Below are 19,529 nucleotides of genomic sequence, written 5' to 3'. Positions count from 1 at the left end.
GCAAAAATTTCATTGAATATAATCTTTAATCAAGTAACTAAAATAGATTTAGTGAACTTAAAAGGCAGGTCTGTTTCCACTATGATACCAAGAAGCCATTTACTCCATTCCAGTCCATGGCAAAACGCTACAAGTACCCACTTACAAACTTTAAAGCTATTTTTTTCTGCTGGCGTAGTTGAAAACAATTTCTCCCTGACCTATTGCTGCATCTCTTCTTGCTCATTCTAATGTATAGTCCAGTTCTGTTCTGTTTATGACCTGCCAATAAAACATACCAGCCACATAGCACAGCCTATCCAGGTCCTCCTGATTTTGATTATTGTAGGGCACAAGCTGTGCATGTCTGGTATGCAGTGAGGTTAGGACTCTTAAAAAAATCATTTGGCCACTTATCTGCAGTGCCAGTGCTTTCTAAAGAGCATAGGGAAATCTCATGTAATTATGAAATGGCATATCAAACTGAAAAGCTGGTGGGGACATGTTGACATGGAACAGACATTTTTGATAAATGAACAGCAGTTTACAATGCTGCTTTATCCTGATATAATTTCCATTTAGAATGATAGAGGTAGAAGCCAGTTGGCATGTATACATCCCTTGTTGCATTAAAAAAACGGCATATATATATGTACTATAGTTGATTGGGGCCAATATGACTACTTATAATTGTGCCTTTCAACTTCTGGAAAAATAAATATCTCTATTAACATGAGTAAACAAGACCCATTCCATTTCACATTATGTTGTTTATAAAATTAACTTAATCTGAAATGTTTACAATTTAGTGTTTGGTTCTGTTAAAAAAAAAAAGTACAGATGATAAATGTTGGGCTTGTTTATACAGCAGTTGCAGCAGATGCAGCCATAAGAATCATTGAGCTATTAACAAAATAACAAATATAAAATATTTTCATATTGGATATGCAGTTATAACAATAACAACATGTTTAATAAAAGTTTTGCAAAGTATTACAGGCATAACCCATAAAAGGTGACTAATAATGTTAAAGAATATTACCTGAACAGTTAACTTGCTACTGGTGTTCAAGACCTTTCTCTCAGCATCCTGAAATGCTTTCTGCAATCTTTGTTCCATGGTCTGAACAAATCTGCATGACTGTATGTTGTCAGATTGACCCACAAACTGCAGTTCTAGATGAAGAATAGCCAAGTGTTTAGTGAATATAAATACATTATTTCCCTTTTGGGTAGACCAATCCTGCATATGAAGGAAAGAGGGAAGAGGTCCTCAGGGCAATCAGGGCAGGAGGTGGGAGTGGTAGCCTTTTCATAATAAGTTATTGTCCCTTTTTCAGTCCATTCCAGACAATGGGTTGATTATTCCACCCATGTGGATTCCTGGTTTGCCCATATAAAGCATGTTCCCAGCAACTGGGTCTGAAGGATCTTAAGCCATTTCATTCTCTCAACTTGTCCAAAGACAGACCCTTAGCTATACCAGCCCTGGTGTAGTTAATTCCTTCCCATTATCAATCCCAGATGACTGACAACAAGAGCAAGCCTCCTTCCCCAGTGCCTGATTGGGCTTGCTTTTTAAAGCTCCTGCTTGTGCCCTGGCAACCGTGTCTCCACCTGCCCTATACCTGACATCATATATAATGTACGGTGTGATGCAGGTAGGCATGGTTTGGGAGAAACAGCCTCATGGGCCAAATGGAGACCACTGCTGGACTTAAGCTGTGGGCTTCAGGTTGCCCACCCCTACCATAAAGTGTGGGGGGAAGACTCACATTGATAAGTGTGTGGCTGAAAACTCATGATCAGCTGGAAAAATACTGAAATCTGACAGCAGAAGTACATTATTAATGCATCTACTAAGTAACACCGTAGGTGGCAAACACCATTTTAAGAGAGTTGTTCCCTCTTCGCTCTCACACAATAAGGAATGCTTCAACTAAAATGATGCCTGCTTTGATGCATACAGAGGCAAAGTGTGCTATTGCTTGAGACCTCTTATTTCATGCATAAATTTCAGCAAATTTTATTAAACCTCTTACAATTAATCAACTAAGATTTATTTCATCAAGTGACATCTTGGATTATTTCATCCCCGTTGAATCCAAACAATATTTTTGCTGATACCAGGACATTTACGGTAGGGATTTATACAAAGCTGCGTGTTTATGACTTGCCTGTTTTCAGCTGAAAGTGGTAAGCTGGCAGTGGGTCCCATGGCAAGGCTAAGACAGCAACAGAATGAAGATTTGGCACATGTTGCTTAATATCCAAGGTGGCATTACTCACACCATATGCAATTAACATCTCGATAACCACAGCAGGTATAAAAACCAGACTCTCGTGAGTTACATAGTAACCAACTGTCACATTGTTTGACTGTTCCAGAACTTCAACCTGAAAAAAGCACACAGAAAAATAGAATGCATCTGAATGTCACTCTTTCTCAAGGCTAATCAATTTAAGCCGGGCTATCTAGAGTTGAGAATTGAGAACCTCAGAGAGAGCTGCATAAATGACTAGCGAAATATGAACCTACACTTAGCCCTGCAAATCCTGCTCCACAAAAGTAACTAAGCATACATAGATAGCTGGAGGAGGAGGAAAGGACAGGGGGTGAGTAGAGGGAGGTCCTTTCCCCATCCACTGGACCCCCTGTGAAAGTCAACAAACCTGCTGTACCTGGAACTAGGTATGGAGAGTGCAGCTGAATGGGATACAACTGTGGACAGCCTGAGGAAGTGCCATCTACCTTGGGCTTGCCCATAAAAAGCATACCTAGAGTGAGAGACCAGGAGCTTTTCTTGGAGTGATACTTTTGTGGGTGGTCTGAGTTTGTTTGGACCCTGGGTGAGAATCCAGAAGCTGAGAGGGAGGGTGTGTCAGGAGGAAAATGAACTGATAATGATAAAGGATTCCTGGACGGTTAAGTCCAGTCAAAGGCGACTAAGGGGTACGGCGCTCATCTCGCTTCAGGAGCAGGCATTTGTCCACAGACAGATTTCCAGGTCATGTGGCCAGCATGACTAAACCGCTTCTGGCGCAACGGAACACCGTGACGGAAGCCAGAGCACACAGAAACACCATTTACCTTCCTGCCACAGCAGTACCTATTTATCTACTTGCACTGGTATGCTTTTGAACTGCTAGGTTGGCAGAAGCTGGTACAGAGCAACGGGAGCTCACCACTCTTGCACGGATTCGAACCGTCGACCTTCTGATTGGCAAGCCTAAAAGGCTCAGTGGTTTAGATCACAGCGCCACCCGCACCCCCATTTTTGTAGTATTTTGCTTCAGTTGTCTGTTGTTGCTTCAGTTTTCTGTATACTGCTTAGATATATTTTTAATATATAAAGTGGTATAGAAATCAAATAATGTTGACTATTCCTCAACCTTTGATCTAATCCACCATTTATTCTAACCCACTTTTTAAATAGTAATCATTTACACACATGCAATTCAAACAAACATTCCTGTATGTAAAATGATGAGTAACTAAAGAAAAAAAGTTTAATTAATAGCTAAAGAACAAGTGCAAAATCAAAAGTGCCCACTGCACTTGTACCTGTGACCTCTAAATCTGTTCCCATCTGTTGCAACTAGCCTTGATGCTGGCTTATACACAGGAACATCCCAAGCCTTGTGGTCACCTCTCTCATAGTTCACTAAACAATCTGAAAACATCAACAAGATTTTCTGAATGAACTCCAGGTTACATGGATGATGTTGGTTTTGGCCTGGCTTTGTAAGTTGTTTCAGTATTCTTTGTTAGGTAATATATTAATGAAATGTGTATCAGCTTCTGCGCCCTGGGGGAAAGAAACTTGCTATTTCTATATACATTAAAAGCTAGCTACTTAGTTCTATTGTTTGACCATACCCTAGTTAAGCAAGAGACCGGACCCAGGAGCTTCCATGTATGATAAATGTATGAGAAACAAACAGAACCACAACCACATTGTCCCATTTTCACACAGAGAAATACAGCACACAACAAATAAAACGACACCCACAAAAGGAGCAGACTAAAATAATCAGCTTTAAAATGGCCAACTTTCAAACGTCTCAACAAATAGGCAGGTTTTCACCTGGTGCCAAAACAGTTGTAAAGCCAACACCAGTCATGCTCCTATTGCATCCTTACCAGCACACATGGCCCTTGATGGACTCCTTGATCTTTTGTGAGATTGAACAGCAGCCACAGTTCTCATCAGAACCAGGAATTTCACCCACTTTTTCACTCACTAATTTGGAAAATTACAGAACGGCTTTCTCCCAATCCCACCTCACCCAAACAGACAACTGCGCAGAATTAAATAAGCTTTAGCGCCGACGTATACATTGTTCCTTTACAATTTTTTCTGTGGTAGAAGTTGAAATATTTTGAGCATATTCGCACCACCTGAGCCCCAGAACATTAATATATCCTGAATAAAGCCACTCAAATGTTGTCCCTTCCTCTGGCAACTAAAGTCTCTTGGGTATCCAACAGAGAAATGTATACAATGAATAAAAGACCCTTTCCTTCTTTCCACAACAACCTGCCTTATTATCTGTCAGATAAGAACAACAAACCTGAAATTATCATTTTGCCTCTGCTCCATTATCTTCTTCTATGTTTATACTATAAACATGTATGTGCCAACCCAAGCCTGGAGATCAGTGAGAGATGCTCTGTTTCTGGTTTCTCCTATGGGTAAGTTAAATTCTGCAGCAGCACAGAAAAGGACCTTCTCCAAGATGAAGACCCAACTTTTGAACTCCTGCCTTTAGAAATTAAACTGTCCCCCTCATTGCTGGCCTTCTGAAACCGTTTTAAGGTGTTTTCATTCATTCAGGATTTTGCGATACAGTAAAAAATGTGGGCAAGACATGGATATCACAGTTTTGTCAAGTTAAAAAGTTAATGCTGTTAAGCAGTGGTGTCCTAACTTTTTTCAAAGAGGGCCAGATTTGATGAAGTGAAGGGCCGACCAAAGTTGTTGACCTTTTTTTAGGATTGAAGTTGTTGAGTTTTTTGGGGATTTTACCCTAGGAATTAAACTGCCAGATTAAATTGACCGGCAGGCTGGATTAGGCCCCCAAAATGGATTTTGGACATGCTGCTGTTAAGGATGGTTTTAGAAACAAATGAATATATATAATTTCATTGGAATTGTACATTTAATGTTGTTAAACATCTTAAGAATTATATTTTCATTGTGTTACTGTTACAGTCACTAGGGATCTATTTTCATCAGTGCTTGTCCTCTGACAACTCTTAAAGGTAAAGGTAAAGGGACCCCTGACAGTTAAGTTCAGTCGTGAACAACTCTGGGGTTGCGGCACTCATCTCGCTTTACTGGCCAAGGGAGACAACGTTTGTCCGCAGACAGTTTTTCCTGGTCATGTGGCCAGCATGACTAACCTATTTATCTACTTGCCCTTTGATGTGCTTTCGAACTGCTAGGTGGGCAGGAGCTGGGACCAAGCAACGAGAGCTCACCCTGTCACGGTGATTCGAACCACTGACCTTCCGATCGGCAAGTCCTAGGCTCAGTGGTTTAGACCACAGCACCACCCAGGTCCTGACAACTCTTAGTTTCATGTAATTAAGATAGACAATGATCAAGGTGCCTCAAATCTCCCTCCCCGCCCCATTTTTTAAAGCCAAAATTGTTTTCTATTAGAATAAATATTAAGCTTCAAAGAAACTAATATATCATACATGCTAGAGGATAGACTAACAGGAGTGGCAGCCATTTACTGAACTTCCTAGACTGATAAGCTGTGGAAAAGCTGAGTTCAGAACAAAACTATTCCCAATTCCCTCATTTCTGATGTCTTGAGGCCTGCTGCCATTGGACAACTCCCACAAGATAGCTGACAATCATACCTAAAATAAATTAGAAGTCACATCCCATTTGAATCACTCTTATATATTCCACTCAAAAGAGCTGTACTTTCCAATAAAACAGGCTGTCACTATTGCAAAATGGCAACATTTTTCAATCAGAACAAGTAAAAGCTCATGCCCTGGACAGCCTTAAATTCAAGTAAATAAATTCTACAGGTAACTAGTATACTGAAGAAAAATGAGAAATATAAACCTAACCAGGGCAAGAAAATTGATATTAAAGTCATTTTTCTTCCTTGTTCATGGCAGAAGTATAGAAATATTATCTTCCAAGTGACATAAACCTGACTGTAAATGGCATATAGAAATATTATATGCTCTCATACTTTCACATACAGCTTAAGGCTGTGGCACAGGAAGACATTCCACCAGCGTTCCAAATATCCAAGTCAAATACACACAATTCTAATCCTACACAAATAGATACTCTCCAGAAGGGAAGGGATGGGGGACAGAATGCATCCTTTCAAACATTCAGTTTAGATGACAGCATAGAATGTTTACATTTATGTATATCAATTTCAGTTTTCAGGTGTTGAAAATGCAACAGCTAAGTTGTATTCCTATGCACATTTACTCATGAGTAAGTCCCACTGAATTTATTCTGAGCAAACTCACATAGGGTCATGCTGCTAAGCTAGAAATAATTTCTTTTCCATCCCAAAGCATTATAAGATTATAAAACCTTTAAATGCTTAAGCTATAAAACTATAATGATAGCAGAAATCAAATTTCTTTCAGTCACACTTGAGAAATGGTCCCACATGTGTAATTTTCAAATTGTCAAAAGCCCAATTTCTACTGATGGGGATGGAGAAGGGAAATGGGTTTACACAGACACACACACACACACACTTAAAAAATACCCTAGTTTCTTTTTAAAAAACAACAACATCTGAAATGACTTTGGATTATCAGTATACTATAGCCAAAATGGCAAGAATTATATGACTGGCTATAGAATTTAGTGCTCAGTATTTAATTTTTTTTTCCTGACTCCCAACAGATAGCATCACAGTATCTGGCAACAAGAAAGAAAGACACCGCTCAGACAAAATTCTACCCAAAATACAGTTCCATCAATTGCCCCCACTTTCTAAAGAAAAAAGTGCTAATGGGTTATTTGTATGGATCTGTATGCATAGGTGTTAGGAATACAATACAATCTGAAATACAACAGAAAAATAATTATAACAGTGAGTGGAGACAATTCCCATTCTCTCCTTGGCCTTTGCTCTTAATTTGATTATTTTAAAAAATGACTAAATTTGCTTACTTGAGCATTGACATTTTGGCTGAAAGCTCGTCGCAATGCCTGGGTGAGACCTTTTGTGACATTCTGCTTTAAGGAGTCGCTCAGCAGCAGTCTTCTTGTGTTCAGAAACAAAACTAGAATGCAAAGTTATACATTAGTTTAAAAGCACCCTCTGTTCACTTGCTTAATAATCCTTTTCAAAAGCCTAATGACTGCTCACATGGGCTCTACGAAGCAGCTGCAGTCTGGAAGTGAACTTATGCTTAGCACCAAAACCTTCAAGCCGAGGAAATGCTATTGTCGGGAACTGAAGACAGTTAAGTTGCTATACTTATTTAAAACCCACACAGGCACACTGAGTCATAACCATACCAATTTTTTTCAGTAAAGGATTATCTGCAGATACATTAAGGAAGCATTTTAGCATTACAGATGCATATTAACACATATGACTCAGAGATACTAGTCTGGAAGAATTTGCAAAGTGGATCGTAATAAGCAAATCAACATCCCTGTTGATTTGAAAAGAAAAACAAGTTCAGTATGCATTATTAGCTTCCCTGTACAATGTACCTAAAAATAAATCCATACACTGGAACTGTGTTGGTAACAGAGTGGGTGGACAGACAGAAAAGCATGGGTTTTCTGAGGGCATGTGCCAATATGCTTTAAAACAGAAGCATCCAATGTGGTACCCTCCAGATCAGCCATCAGCCCCAGCCAGCATGGCAAATAGTCAAAGACTATGAGAGATGGAGTGGAGTCCAGCAACATCCGTGAGGCACTACATTAGCTATCCCTGATGTAAAGCAACTTAACTCAATTACACACTGAATAGTCCACACAAATGCTTCAATACAAATCCCCTGCTTTGTTGCCCTAATGAAACAAGCCACTACATTTTGTATCAACTTCGCCATCATTTAGTAGTCACAAACATTTCTAGTATTTTTGTGACTATAAAAGCAAGAGATATGGCTAGCGAGAGATGTGTACGTTTCTTCTAACGTAACACGACAGAGGGAGGAATTCAACATTACGCTAAGGTGATAGTTCCATCAGGACAGATATTTTGGCTTTCCATACAGAACGATCACACACACCCCTCCCCATGCTATTCAGCCAGTTCAGGGGCATTGGGAAACAACAAGGGAAGCTCCATTTCATAAGCAGAAGTTCTTCAGCACAGCTTCCACTGACACGACTTCTCAGTTTAATCCCACCCAGAGATCATCAACTCCATCAGTCTAGCTCAGGCATCCCCAAACTCGGCCCTCCAGATATTTTGGGAATACAACTCCCATCATCCCTAGCTAATAGGACCAGTGGTCAGGGATGATGGGAATTGTAGTCCCAAAACATCTGGAGTTTGGGGGTGCCTGATCTAGCTCTATCCTTTCCTTCCTCCTACACCCAAGATTACAAATGCAAAATGTAGGTGACCTGTCTCACACACAGCTATCTGTACTACAATTTCAGCATGGAAAGTGTTAGGGAATTGTCAATAATGAAGTCCACTGCATCCATGATATTTCCATCTAGAGCAATTTCAAAGGCTGCAGTTAATGTCTTGGCACTAGAACACGTGTTGTAAATTGGTAATATTAATTCTATGAGTTGATGTGACAAATCTGCTTGAGGGTCCATCATGTACAGGAAAACGCAGTTACCAGTTATTGCTGGGAAGAAATAAAACTGCAATTACTGCGTTTTTAGGAAGGTGTTATACAGACCCCTACAATACTATATAGGAAACAGGTCATGGCAGCGATCCTAAACATATTTACATGCAAGTTATATGAGAGCATTTCACAGTGGCATGTCCAGACACACTGTTTCCTATCAAGATGAGCCCAGAACTGGAGGAAACTGTGGAAGAAACGAAGAAACCTGTTGCTAGCCACATCCCCTACAGTGTTCATGGGGCTTCAGCAGAATTTGACATACCACCCCCACCCCCATAAAGTCTCCCAAGGCCATCACTCATGAAGATGTCCTGCTTGAGGAATCCACATCTTCAGGAGAACCGATGTGCCGTGATCAGTACCAGACCTTCCAAAATAATTCCTAGGAACAGAGGAGGCAGAAGCCCCAATGATCTGAAGAGCCAATTTGACAGCACAAGGCCTTCTACTCCTACTTGTGAGGAGGAAACTTCTCACGCAGTTCAGATCAGGGATGGGCAGCAGAGTCAGCAATAAACCTGCTTAGTTGAAGGCTAGCCATTACCAAGCCAGAAAAATGTGCTCTCTGTGACACCTTTGCTGGACAGCTCCCTTCCTAGCTGGAACATACTGATCTCTGGTGCACTGGATTCTCTGGCCTCACTGATACAGCCACCTGGCAGTGATGGAGGAAATAGGACATGGCCACAGTTTGAACTGGGCTGTATGAACTTACAGTAGCAGCATATGCACTCCACTATCAACAATCATTCAGATTTGCAAAAACTAACAAAGAATCTATCCATCAAATTAGCTGCAATTTATCCGGTGTCATTTATTAAACTATTTAAATAATAATAATGCTACTTGACATTCATATTATGTCTTCATTAGAAAATGCAATGCCTCGTGATAACTAACCCTCTACATATTCATACCTGTCTTAATGAGAAGGTTTCTGGAGAGCTGGCATTCCAAAGGAAGAACTGTTGTCACATTAGCAAAAGCTGAAGTTGACACTGTTGTAGTAGCAGCGGAAGTATTTTCGGCAGGTGTAGGGAGAAGTCTAGCTGTTTTCGCTGATGCTGTAATAGATGTCAAAGCTGCTGTAATTGTCAGTGGGTATGCAGTTGATGTTTTACTGGTGTCTGAACTTGTGGCTTTCTTGGTGTCATGTGTTGCTGTTTCAGTTTGTCTTGGTGCGTGTGTTGTGGGGGCTGAAACTGTACTCGTTTTTGTGACTGGAAATGAGCTAGTGGAGTGCACAGATGTTGTAGACTCATCTGTTGATACAACTGGAAAGGCTGCACGTGTCACTACTGGGCTTAAAGTTGGTGCCATTTTTGTGGCAGTATTATTTTTTGCTAGTGTTGATATCAACGTGCTTAATGCCATCACAGATGGCGAATTTTCAGTGCTCAGTGAGAACAAGGATGAAGTCAGCATTGGTGATGTTGGAGCTGATTTTCCTGTAACTGGTGTTGCTTCTGAAGTTGCTACAGATGGTATTACACCAGGAGACACAGACGGTAACACTGTAATGACAGAATGGGTAAAGTTGGTTTTTGGCAACAAAGGAGTAGTTAGTCGTGTTTGTGATGCATGAACAGAGGTTATGATGGCTGTGTTAGTGGTATGTGTTTGCAATGGAGTGATCTTTGTGGCTTCATTATGCATTTTAACTGTATCTATATCACTTGTACCTTTTGTGTCCCACCCTCCTGTACTTGTTAGCTGTTTATTCAAGTGATTATTTGCTCCTGAAACAGGGCCATTTGTGAACTGTGTTGGTTTTCCTGAAGTCATGTATTCTTCAACATTTAATACTGGTGTTGAGCTTAGCAATTCATGTACCAGGCTGTGAGATGTTGTTTTTTTACTGCTAACAGCACTAATTTCCTTATTTACTGGAACAGTTAATTTAGCAATTAATTGAGAAGCCAGTGATAGGGGAGATGATGTTGCATAGAAGCCATCTGCTGATGCAAAAAGGTTTCCAGAATTAGTTGTTTGAGGCTTCAACATAGTCTGGGACTTGGCATAAGAAACAAAAGGCCATAAGTGATCATATGTTGTCAAAATAGAGGAAAGTGCATCCGTGCTAGTAGATGTCCTCGTATTAGCAGCTGTGAAGTCCTCATACACAGGATAGGATTTTTTCCCAAAGCTCGAAGTGACATTCATATTCCTGACAGTAAAATATTCCAAAATATTTCCATGTGTACGAGTGTCCTTTATAGATTGCAGCAATGGGACTTCTGTGCCCTGTGAGAGAGTACTTTGGTTATTTGGAAAGGATGCATACTGGCCAGATGTTTCTACAGTCAATGGGTATGTGTTAAATTCTGTGAAGGTCTTAGAATTTCTTCCACTTGAAACTGAAGAATTTGGGAGAACTGTTACAGATGTACTAATGGGTGATATGGCTGTGCTAGAAGGCATCTGTTTATTTACATAATTTGTTTGCTGCTGTAGGCCTGGAACCACTGTATATATTGTTCTTAAAGCTGTAGGGCTCACATAGTCCTCTGCAACCCGGGACACTTGAGTTGTTGTCTTCCCTGAAGACATACTTATGCCAGTAGATGACAGCCAGCTTCCAGGGTCCCACACAGGAACTAATGGTGTGGTTTTTAAAATCTTTCCTGCATTTGAAGTATCTAAGATGCCTTTCGAAGCAGTGTTCAAAACTTCTAGGGAAGCAGGCACTGGGCTTTCCAAATGTTCTGTTGCTGGAGTAGAAGAGGGAAACATGTATATGTCCAAAGGTGAAATAGCAGTCCTGAAGGAAGTATCAACTGTATGTAAGGTTTCATGCATTTTAGCATCAGATTCATTTAAAGGTAGATAAGATAAATATTCTGCATGGGGCATCATAGTGGTGGATACCTTCACATTTCTCTCCTCTTCTATTAAGCCAAGAATTGGCCTTCCCACATTAGAATATGCTAATCGAGAACTTCTAAAATTATCAGGAGGAGATATAAACATGGCTGTGGAACGAAATTTTAAAAGGCCTCCAACAGAAGTTGGCAAAGATACTGAAAATTTATTGGAGCTGGTTCTTTCAAATGGCAAAATTCTCTTGAGAATTTGCTCGTTGGCAGGAGTTTCTAAAGAAACATTTGTGGTTTGCGTTCCTGGTGACTGATAAGGAAATAATCTATTCACATCAACATTTGTGAACACTGTGTCACTAGCATCTTTGGTGAATGACCGACGTTGTAATGATCTTACCAAGGCTTCATAGGCTATGGGAGGTGTGTTTTCAATGGTTTCATAAGCTGTATCAGAAATCTCTGTTTTTGATTCTGTGGCATAAGGATTTGTTAAATGAATATTGGAAGGAACTTTATCATTTGGTGCTGAAACAGTCTGATGTCCAGCTGCATCAGAAGTTTGATCAGTCCCCTCTATTAAGGAAACGACTTTATCTGCTGGATAAAAAGCTGGTATACTAGTAGGTGCGGGTGCTGGAGCGATTGCATTATTTTTGCTTATTGCCTCTGAAATAGCTCCAGTTGGCACTGCTGGGAGAGACAAACGAAAAGGTCTTGGATTTTCAGATACTGCTAATAAATCTCTCTCTTTGGAAGAACTTGAAAGTGATGCAGACAGCAAATCAGTCATCATTTTAAATTGTGCAGGTGAAGTACTTAAGGTATGGGGGGCTGATGCAGAAATCCAAGGAACTGTCTTGTTCTTATGAACTGTAGATGATGCAGTTGCATATATGCTACTCTCCTTATGATGTGTCATGGCATCTGGTGGCTTACTCGGGAGCTCTGCTACAAAAGATGCTTTGTGAGTGAATCCAGAGGAAAAAATATTTCTGCTAGAATTCAATGGCACTCTGTGACTGGATAATAGGAGAGAAGTCTTATTGGATATTATTGCATGCAAAGCAGGAGAGTGCAGTTTCCTATCTTCTGGGTGTGATTGTGTCCCTGCTGGTATTGTGGAATGACCACTAATCAATCCAATGTCATTACTAAATGAGGTGGCAACAGAAAACTCTTTGCCATCCTTTCTGGATACTGCATATTCTGTTGCGCTGGAATTTCCAGGCACTATCATACTCTGTGGATTACCTGAAGTTTTATTTAAATAATTATTAACTGTGTTTATGCTGAATGAATTTTCTGTATCTGTGGACAAAGGCACTTGGGTGGGTGACACAGTCAAATTGGAAACAATTATGATATGAGGTGATTCCTTTACCAATGGCAAAGGGGGTGGTAATGGAGAGGTTGAAAATATGTCTGATCCCGATGTGATTTCTTTTGAAATGGAGGATGTTGCATATGGCATTATCTGGGATGACACAGTAGTAGTTGAATGTGTCACTGGTGATGATGTGGACAATGTGGGTAACACACTGATTTGAGGCAAACCTGATACAATAGTCATTTCGTCAGCATCTTGAGACTTCACTGGTGATTCAGCTGATACCTCAGAAGGTTCTTGGGATGCGCTGTTGCCACTGCCTTGATATAGGCTTGGCAAAAACCTAGTTTGGTCCATAGTTCTCGTCCGTGTCTCTGCTAAAGTACTTTTTATTATCTGAAGCAGATTGGCATTCTCCAAGGCTTGCCTCATTGAAATGTCACCCACTGAGGAAGACTCAAGTTCTCTAGAAGGCCATGTTGGTGATAATATAGCTCTCCAGTTGGTAAAAGTCTCTGAAGAGGGGGCAACATTTATCTGCTGTTGCTCAGTACCTGCAAAATAATACATTTGGATTGAATATCTTACAAATATCTCGTCTTCAAATAATACAACACAACAGATTTTCTTAGAAACAAGGACCCAATTCCCTCCACCCTACTCAAATGGAAATGGAAAGCTTGTTTAGGGAACTTGTGGCCAGGAAAGACTGGATCAAAATACAGTTCAGTGTCTTCTCAACAGTATTTCATTCAGGTATATCATACAGTCGCTATAGTATATAGTATAAATAGTGTAGACAGATAGAAATATAGATTTATATAGTAGCTATAGTAGAGCACATAGTTGGAAACTGGGGTCCCCATGGTGTATCTTCTTCGGGAAGGTAGAATGAAAAACAACTTCTTCCATCCTAGGGAAGGAAAAGCTTCCTGTCAAGAAAATAAATATGTAAGGTTTTTTGCAATCCTTACTGATCTCCTTCACAGAGATATTGAAAGGGAAGAGGGATTAGCTTTCTAAGAATCTGATAAACTACCTCCTTTTGGCAGCACACATGGAGGTGCGGTTACATTGGGAAAATGTGGGTAGATGTACTATTCAAAAGTGGTGTGAGACGGCATGGAACTTGGTTTTGACAGATAAACTTACTTTTGCACACGGTAGAGTGATGTGTGCAGAAACAAAAAAAGATACTTTCAATGCTGATTGGTTTATGTTTATTTCTTTTATTAACTGTCACCCAGAGGAACCTAGGACACCTCCCTCCCCCCCCCCCATAACTCATAGATCTTTTGGGCTTGGTTATTTAACTTAGCATGCTGCTATTATTTTCTGCCTTATATACATAATTACTGTATTTGTATCTGGTGAACAATATCCACTATTTGTTGTTTGTATTGTTTCATGTTATTATTAATAAAAAATATATTGTAATGAATCAGGAAACTTTTGACAAGATACCATCAATTTCTCTGGCATACAGATGAAGGTAAAAACAAACAAACAAACAAACAGGGGTAAATTGCACCTGAGGACATGAAGTTCCGCATGTTGACTGACCATTCTGAAAAGATGTAAGCCAAGGTGGCTCTATACCTGCAGCTGCAATTACCACTATTCTTCATAAAAATTACAAAGGCTCAACCATGCTGCGCTTGACAAAACTCCCAATGTTGCTATCAGCCATAGTGTGTCAACATATTAAGTAAGAAGCTTGGGGTTAGTAGTAGATACACAGAGGGAATAGATGCTGACAACCAAGCCTCAGTGCCTTGGCAAATGATGCAGGACAGGAATAGTGTCAGTCTTGGCTGGGTTCCTCCATGGAGCAGCTGTAGGTGTTTATCTTGCCAGCCTTAATTATGTGCACAATTACATGCAGCCAGGCAAAGAAAGAAACCAGGGATAAAATGAGGGGAAAGAAAAGCAAAGATTAAAATGAACAAAAGAACTACATACACGCACACATGTACATGAATACATAGGAACACACACACACACACAAATACAGTTTGTAGAGTAACAACAAATTTGTTGCACTTGAAATATGTAAGAACTGGCTATCAGGTTCTGTCAAGCATCTCACAATACATTCACACACACTTTTCCATTAAGGGTTCAAAACATATTCACACAGAAGTAGGCAGAAGAGAAAGACTTTTCAATGAAGATGAATGTTGGAAGGTGCAGGACAGACAAAAGCAAGTATACTTCTTCACACAGCACATAGTTTAACTATGGCACTCGCTCCCACAGTGACGGCCACCAACTTTGATGGGTTTGAAAGCAGATCAGACAAATAAGTAAAGGATAAGGCTATTAATGTCTACGAGCCGTGATAGCCATGCTGCACCTCCACTGTCAGAAGCCGCATACCTCAGAATACCAGTTGCTGGGAATCACAGGTGGGTAGAGTCCTGTCCCTCTCAGGTCATGATAGTGTTCTTCCCACAAGCATCTGTTTGGCCACTGCTGGGCTAGATGGCCATTGGGATCTGATCAGATCCCAGTCTTGCAAAGTGGCACAGGGCTGGCTCCAGGAGGGCGGTGTGAGCACCCCCCAGAAAAATGTGCCTGGGGCAATTGCCCCCTCCACCCCATGCCCCCTCCACCCCTGTATAGGAAACACTGTGCTTCAGAAGTACATTATTCAATTCACAGAGGGCAATGTGGGGCCTCGAGCTTAGTGTTTCTCTTGTTTTCACATGCAAGTAATGCCTGAAAAGAGGTTTATTCTCCAAGGTTTGGGATAGCTATAGCTATAGCTATAGCTATAGCTATAGCTATAGCTATAGCTATAGATATATGCTGGGACATTCTTGTTTCTGCACCATGCTGCAATACATGTTCCCACAATTTTGTGGGCATCTTGCTAAAATAAGCACAGGAATTTTGTTACTGCAAGCAGCTAAGGGAATGGAAGGTAGCTACCTGCAGATGAGGTAGGGAGCAAGAGGGAGAGAGGGAGCAGGTGCAGGAGCTACACCACCACCTCTGTTAAGTTAACCAGTTTTGTATGCTTCCATGAGAGAAAACATAAAGTTTATTGAGCTTCTCTTTTATTGGATTTACTACCTGCCCTGAGTCGTTATTGGAGAAAGGCAGCCTAGAAACTGAACAAATTCTGATAATACATTTGAAGATAAAAGCATTTTCGCAATCTCTGCTTTCTGAGCCCAGCCTTTGCTTCAGGCTCCGCTCTTCTGCAGTCACCTATCAGGTATCCAGCACTGCACTGAGCAGCCAGTTATCAAAGCTCCATGTTGTCACGCATGTACAGAAGCTGGAGCAATGCTAAAAGGATCAGCTGAGGAAACAGATCTAGAAAACAGGCGTAGCTCAGAAGTAGAGTGAGGCTATGATTGTGCAGTACCAGGAAAGAAGATGGAAAGCTGCACAAATATGTGGGACAAAATGTTTGATTTGAAATGTGCTAGCAGCAACATGGATACACTAGCTCTCTAACAGTATTCACATGCAAATCAACAATAACAGAACTTGGTGAGCTTTGAGCAACAAGCTAATGAGGGTGAAATGTCCAGTACTCGTAGCAAATCCTGTTTCCGAGAATAAAGATTGTGTAGGCTGCTGCGGGTCCAAAAATGAGGATTACACACAATTTGGATACATAAAAGTCATGCTGCATTATAATTAGAGACATGTTTAAAAGACCAAATCAAGCCACAGCTCCTTTCATATGCACACATTCTGTCAAGTGAGCAGCCTCTAAAAATGGCAATTAACACAGTTAACAGTCTACAACAGAAAACAACTTTCACATTTTCATTGCAAAGAAACCAAAGAACAAAACCTACAGAACATAAAATTAAAAATTGTCCAGAGACTTCAATAGTTATTAATATCTTAGATTGTATCATACACTGTTTTGTTGGTATTTAAGAACTGGCCTCATATTAATAAATAAATTGCAAATGACTGCAGATGCAGCTTCTGGGAATTTTTGTGATTGAGTAGATACAACTGATCTGGGCAGAACACACCCAGCAGGAGTAATTTGTTTTCACATGACCTTTCAAGCCTATGGTACCATAAGGAAAGATTTCACGTAACTTTTCAAGCCTATGGCTCTGTAAATAAAGTCAGCCAAGGTTAATCAAAAATGCAGCTCAAAAGACTGTGTGGAACAAATGCTCAAACAACAGTAAATTATGAATCAGCTCTCAGTCCTGGAGTTTGCCTTCACTTGATTCATTTTCAGGAAACATACTAAGCATGTTAGAAAACTACTCTAGAAGAATAGGAGATCGTCCAGCAGTTTGTTATGATAAATGCACACACTCCTCTCTTCCTGCCTGAATCAGTACCTCCTTCCCCACACCACAACATTAAGGATATTCACAAACTTAATCAGCCTTAATCAGACTCCTTATTCAGCCTTCCTGTGAATGGATGAAGGGCAATCTGGATTCTGTTTTAAGCTTAAAGGGTAAACCTCCTTTCATCCCATGCTGTTATTTTACAAAAGAATGAACACTTTGCAACTCTGGTGTATGTTTATGGAACACTTTCATATTTTAAACATACTCTTCCATTCCCACCATCACTACCCCCAGCTCCAGAACATTAAAAAATGGCATAATTAAACAAATATAGTGCTAGGTGGAGTGAAGTTGTTTTTCTCACATGTGAACTCCACAGACATTCTGTTTTCATGTATTCTAAAAATAAGACAGTACCTATACACCAGAGAGACTGCCTCCCCTGATCTCTACAGTCAGCCAAAATCACTTTCTCAATTGTACATCAAATAAAATCCCCTTTCTGGATGCGTGATCTTGCCAAAGTTCAGAAATGGGTAACTCCTTAAGCCATGCTAGATTTTATAATTAAATCATCAATGAATAACTAGAAGCAAGCACAGAAAAAACTGCACTTTGATGTGTATCCTAAGCTTATGTTTAAAAATAAAACAAATATATATTATTGTATAAGGTATTAGTAGCGCAAATTGTTTACTATGTTATAATACTGCCGCAATGATACACCATTGGTAATGTCATACTATGGCAATCTAGTCCTTATGGATGTGTGGATTTGAATATGATTAATAATAAAAACTGCAAAATGCCTTCAGGGTAGAGTCTTCTGCCAAGCTCACAGCCCATCCAGAACACACGAGAGTGTGGCATAAAGACTTTATCAGCATATCTGGCTTCATCACTTGTGAATAATGCGATCATCTCAAACTCCTGCTGTTAAAAATCATTACACTCCATCATCATGCAGTCTCCCTAAGGCCCTGGCCTTGAAGGATACTATACACAAGTTTAACTTTCTGCACTCTGCAACTCCTGCTCAACCACAGATCTTTGCAGAATTACAATCCACATTCCTAAAGTCACACACCACATAAAGCGAGGATAAATGTAATGGCATGGTCTTAAAGAGAAGTTAAAAGAAAAAGTAAAGAAAAGAAAAGAAACCCCAATGGCTGAATTTACTTTGGCCTACAGGTCACTATGGAACATGGTAGAGAGTGATGTCATGGTCCCTATGATGCTATGGGCTTAGTTGTTCTGATATCAGAGGGTTCAAGCAGCTACGCAACTGAGTGATTAAAACAACCCGGAAGAACTTATAACACTAATTCTAACAAGGAACATCAAGTAAGCTAAACTGTGCAAGTATTGCCAACAAGCCATATTGGCTTCCAATTGCCACTTTGTTAATGCAGGTCAGTTAAACTGTTTTGGATGGCTTCAAAAAGATGGGAATTCCCCATTCCCTTTGTCTGCTTTAACTACGGTTTAACAGTACATCTGAACCACAGCTACTAATAATAAGATCCACCTCTTAAACAGAGCTTGAAGATCCACTCATATCCTTGATTTCAAACCTGATTTAAATGGTTAAGGTTTGAGAAGATGTAACACTACATTTTGATTGAAGCACATTTTAGACGGGAGGAAATTTTGCTTTAGCAAAGGGGAGGGAGAAGTGGAAGCCTTCATGCATTCCAGTCAGACCTCGGAAGTCTGAAGGGTTTAAATTGATTGTGAATACCCAAGAAAGATCTTAGGTCACAGCAGAAAGCTTACTGAAAATGTCAATTCATGTGTGCAGCAGCCATGAAAAGGCTAAATTTAGTGTTCACATTTTTTTGGCGGGCAGGGGTAGGGTTAAAAATTAAATCGCAAGTATTATAATGTCATTATGCATTTATATGGGGTAGCTGTATTTAATATGCTAGTTGCCTCATCTCTACAAGAATACCATATTCGTAAAATAAAAACAAAAACTGACAATTGAATTGACCGACAAAGTGCAGCACATTCCTTATGAGAAAAGGGTAAAGATATTGGATGCTTTTAGTTTACAAAAAAGAGATTGAAAATCAATTAATAAGAGAGTCATACATTTATGACTGGTGTTATGTAACACAATACATACCTGATTTGTGATGGCAATGCACTTAGATATACTTTTAAAGCAGATTGGATAGCAAGTCTATCAATGGGTATAATAATAATAATTATTATTATTATTATTATTATTATTATTTATTATTTATACCCCACCCATCTGGCTGAGTTTCCCCAGCCAC

General features: G+C 40.0%; 1 protein-coding gene across 6 annotated transcripts in view; it reads right to left on the bottom strand.

Moving 5' to 3' along the window:
* KIAA1549L (KIAA1549 like) overlaps positions 1 to 19,529 on the bottom strand; it is a 153,106-nt gene that overhangs the window by 72,364 nt on the left and 61,213 nt on the right. For 2 of the 6 annotated variants that reach the window (XM_081011751.1, XM_081011752.1), the window contains exons 2-6: positions 13,189 to 13,515; positions 9,733 to 10,329; positions 7,152 to 7,264; positions 2,157 to 2,376; positions 1,022 to 1,155 (exon numbers count right to left, since the gene is read on the bottom strand). In XM_081011751.1, coding sequence (XP_080867877.1) covers positions 1,022 to 1,155; positions 2,157 to 2,376; positions 7,152 to 7,264; positions 9,733 to 10,329; positions 13,189 to 13,515 — 1,391 coding nt within the window. Of the gene's footprint in view, positions 1 to 1,021; positions 1,156 to 2,156; positions 2,377 to 7,151; positions 7,265 to 9,732; positions 13,516 to 19,529 lie in introns of those variants that run through there. The other 4 variants (XM_081011750.1, XM_081011749.1, XM_081011753.1 and 1 more) reach the window with 3 other exon arrangements.

Source organism: Podarcis pityusensis (genome assembly GCF_964106645.2).
Source record: "Podarcis pityusensis genome assembly, chromosome: 1".
In the NCBI taxonomy this organism is placed as follows: domain Eukaryota; kingdom Metazoa; phylum Chordata; class Lepidosauria; order Squamata; family Lacertidae; genus Podarcis; species Podarcis pityusensis.
Note: the sequence above shows the minus strand (reverse complement) of the source record. Positions and strands in the feature narration are given on the sequence as shown.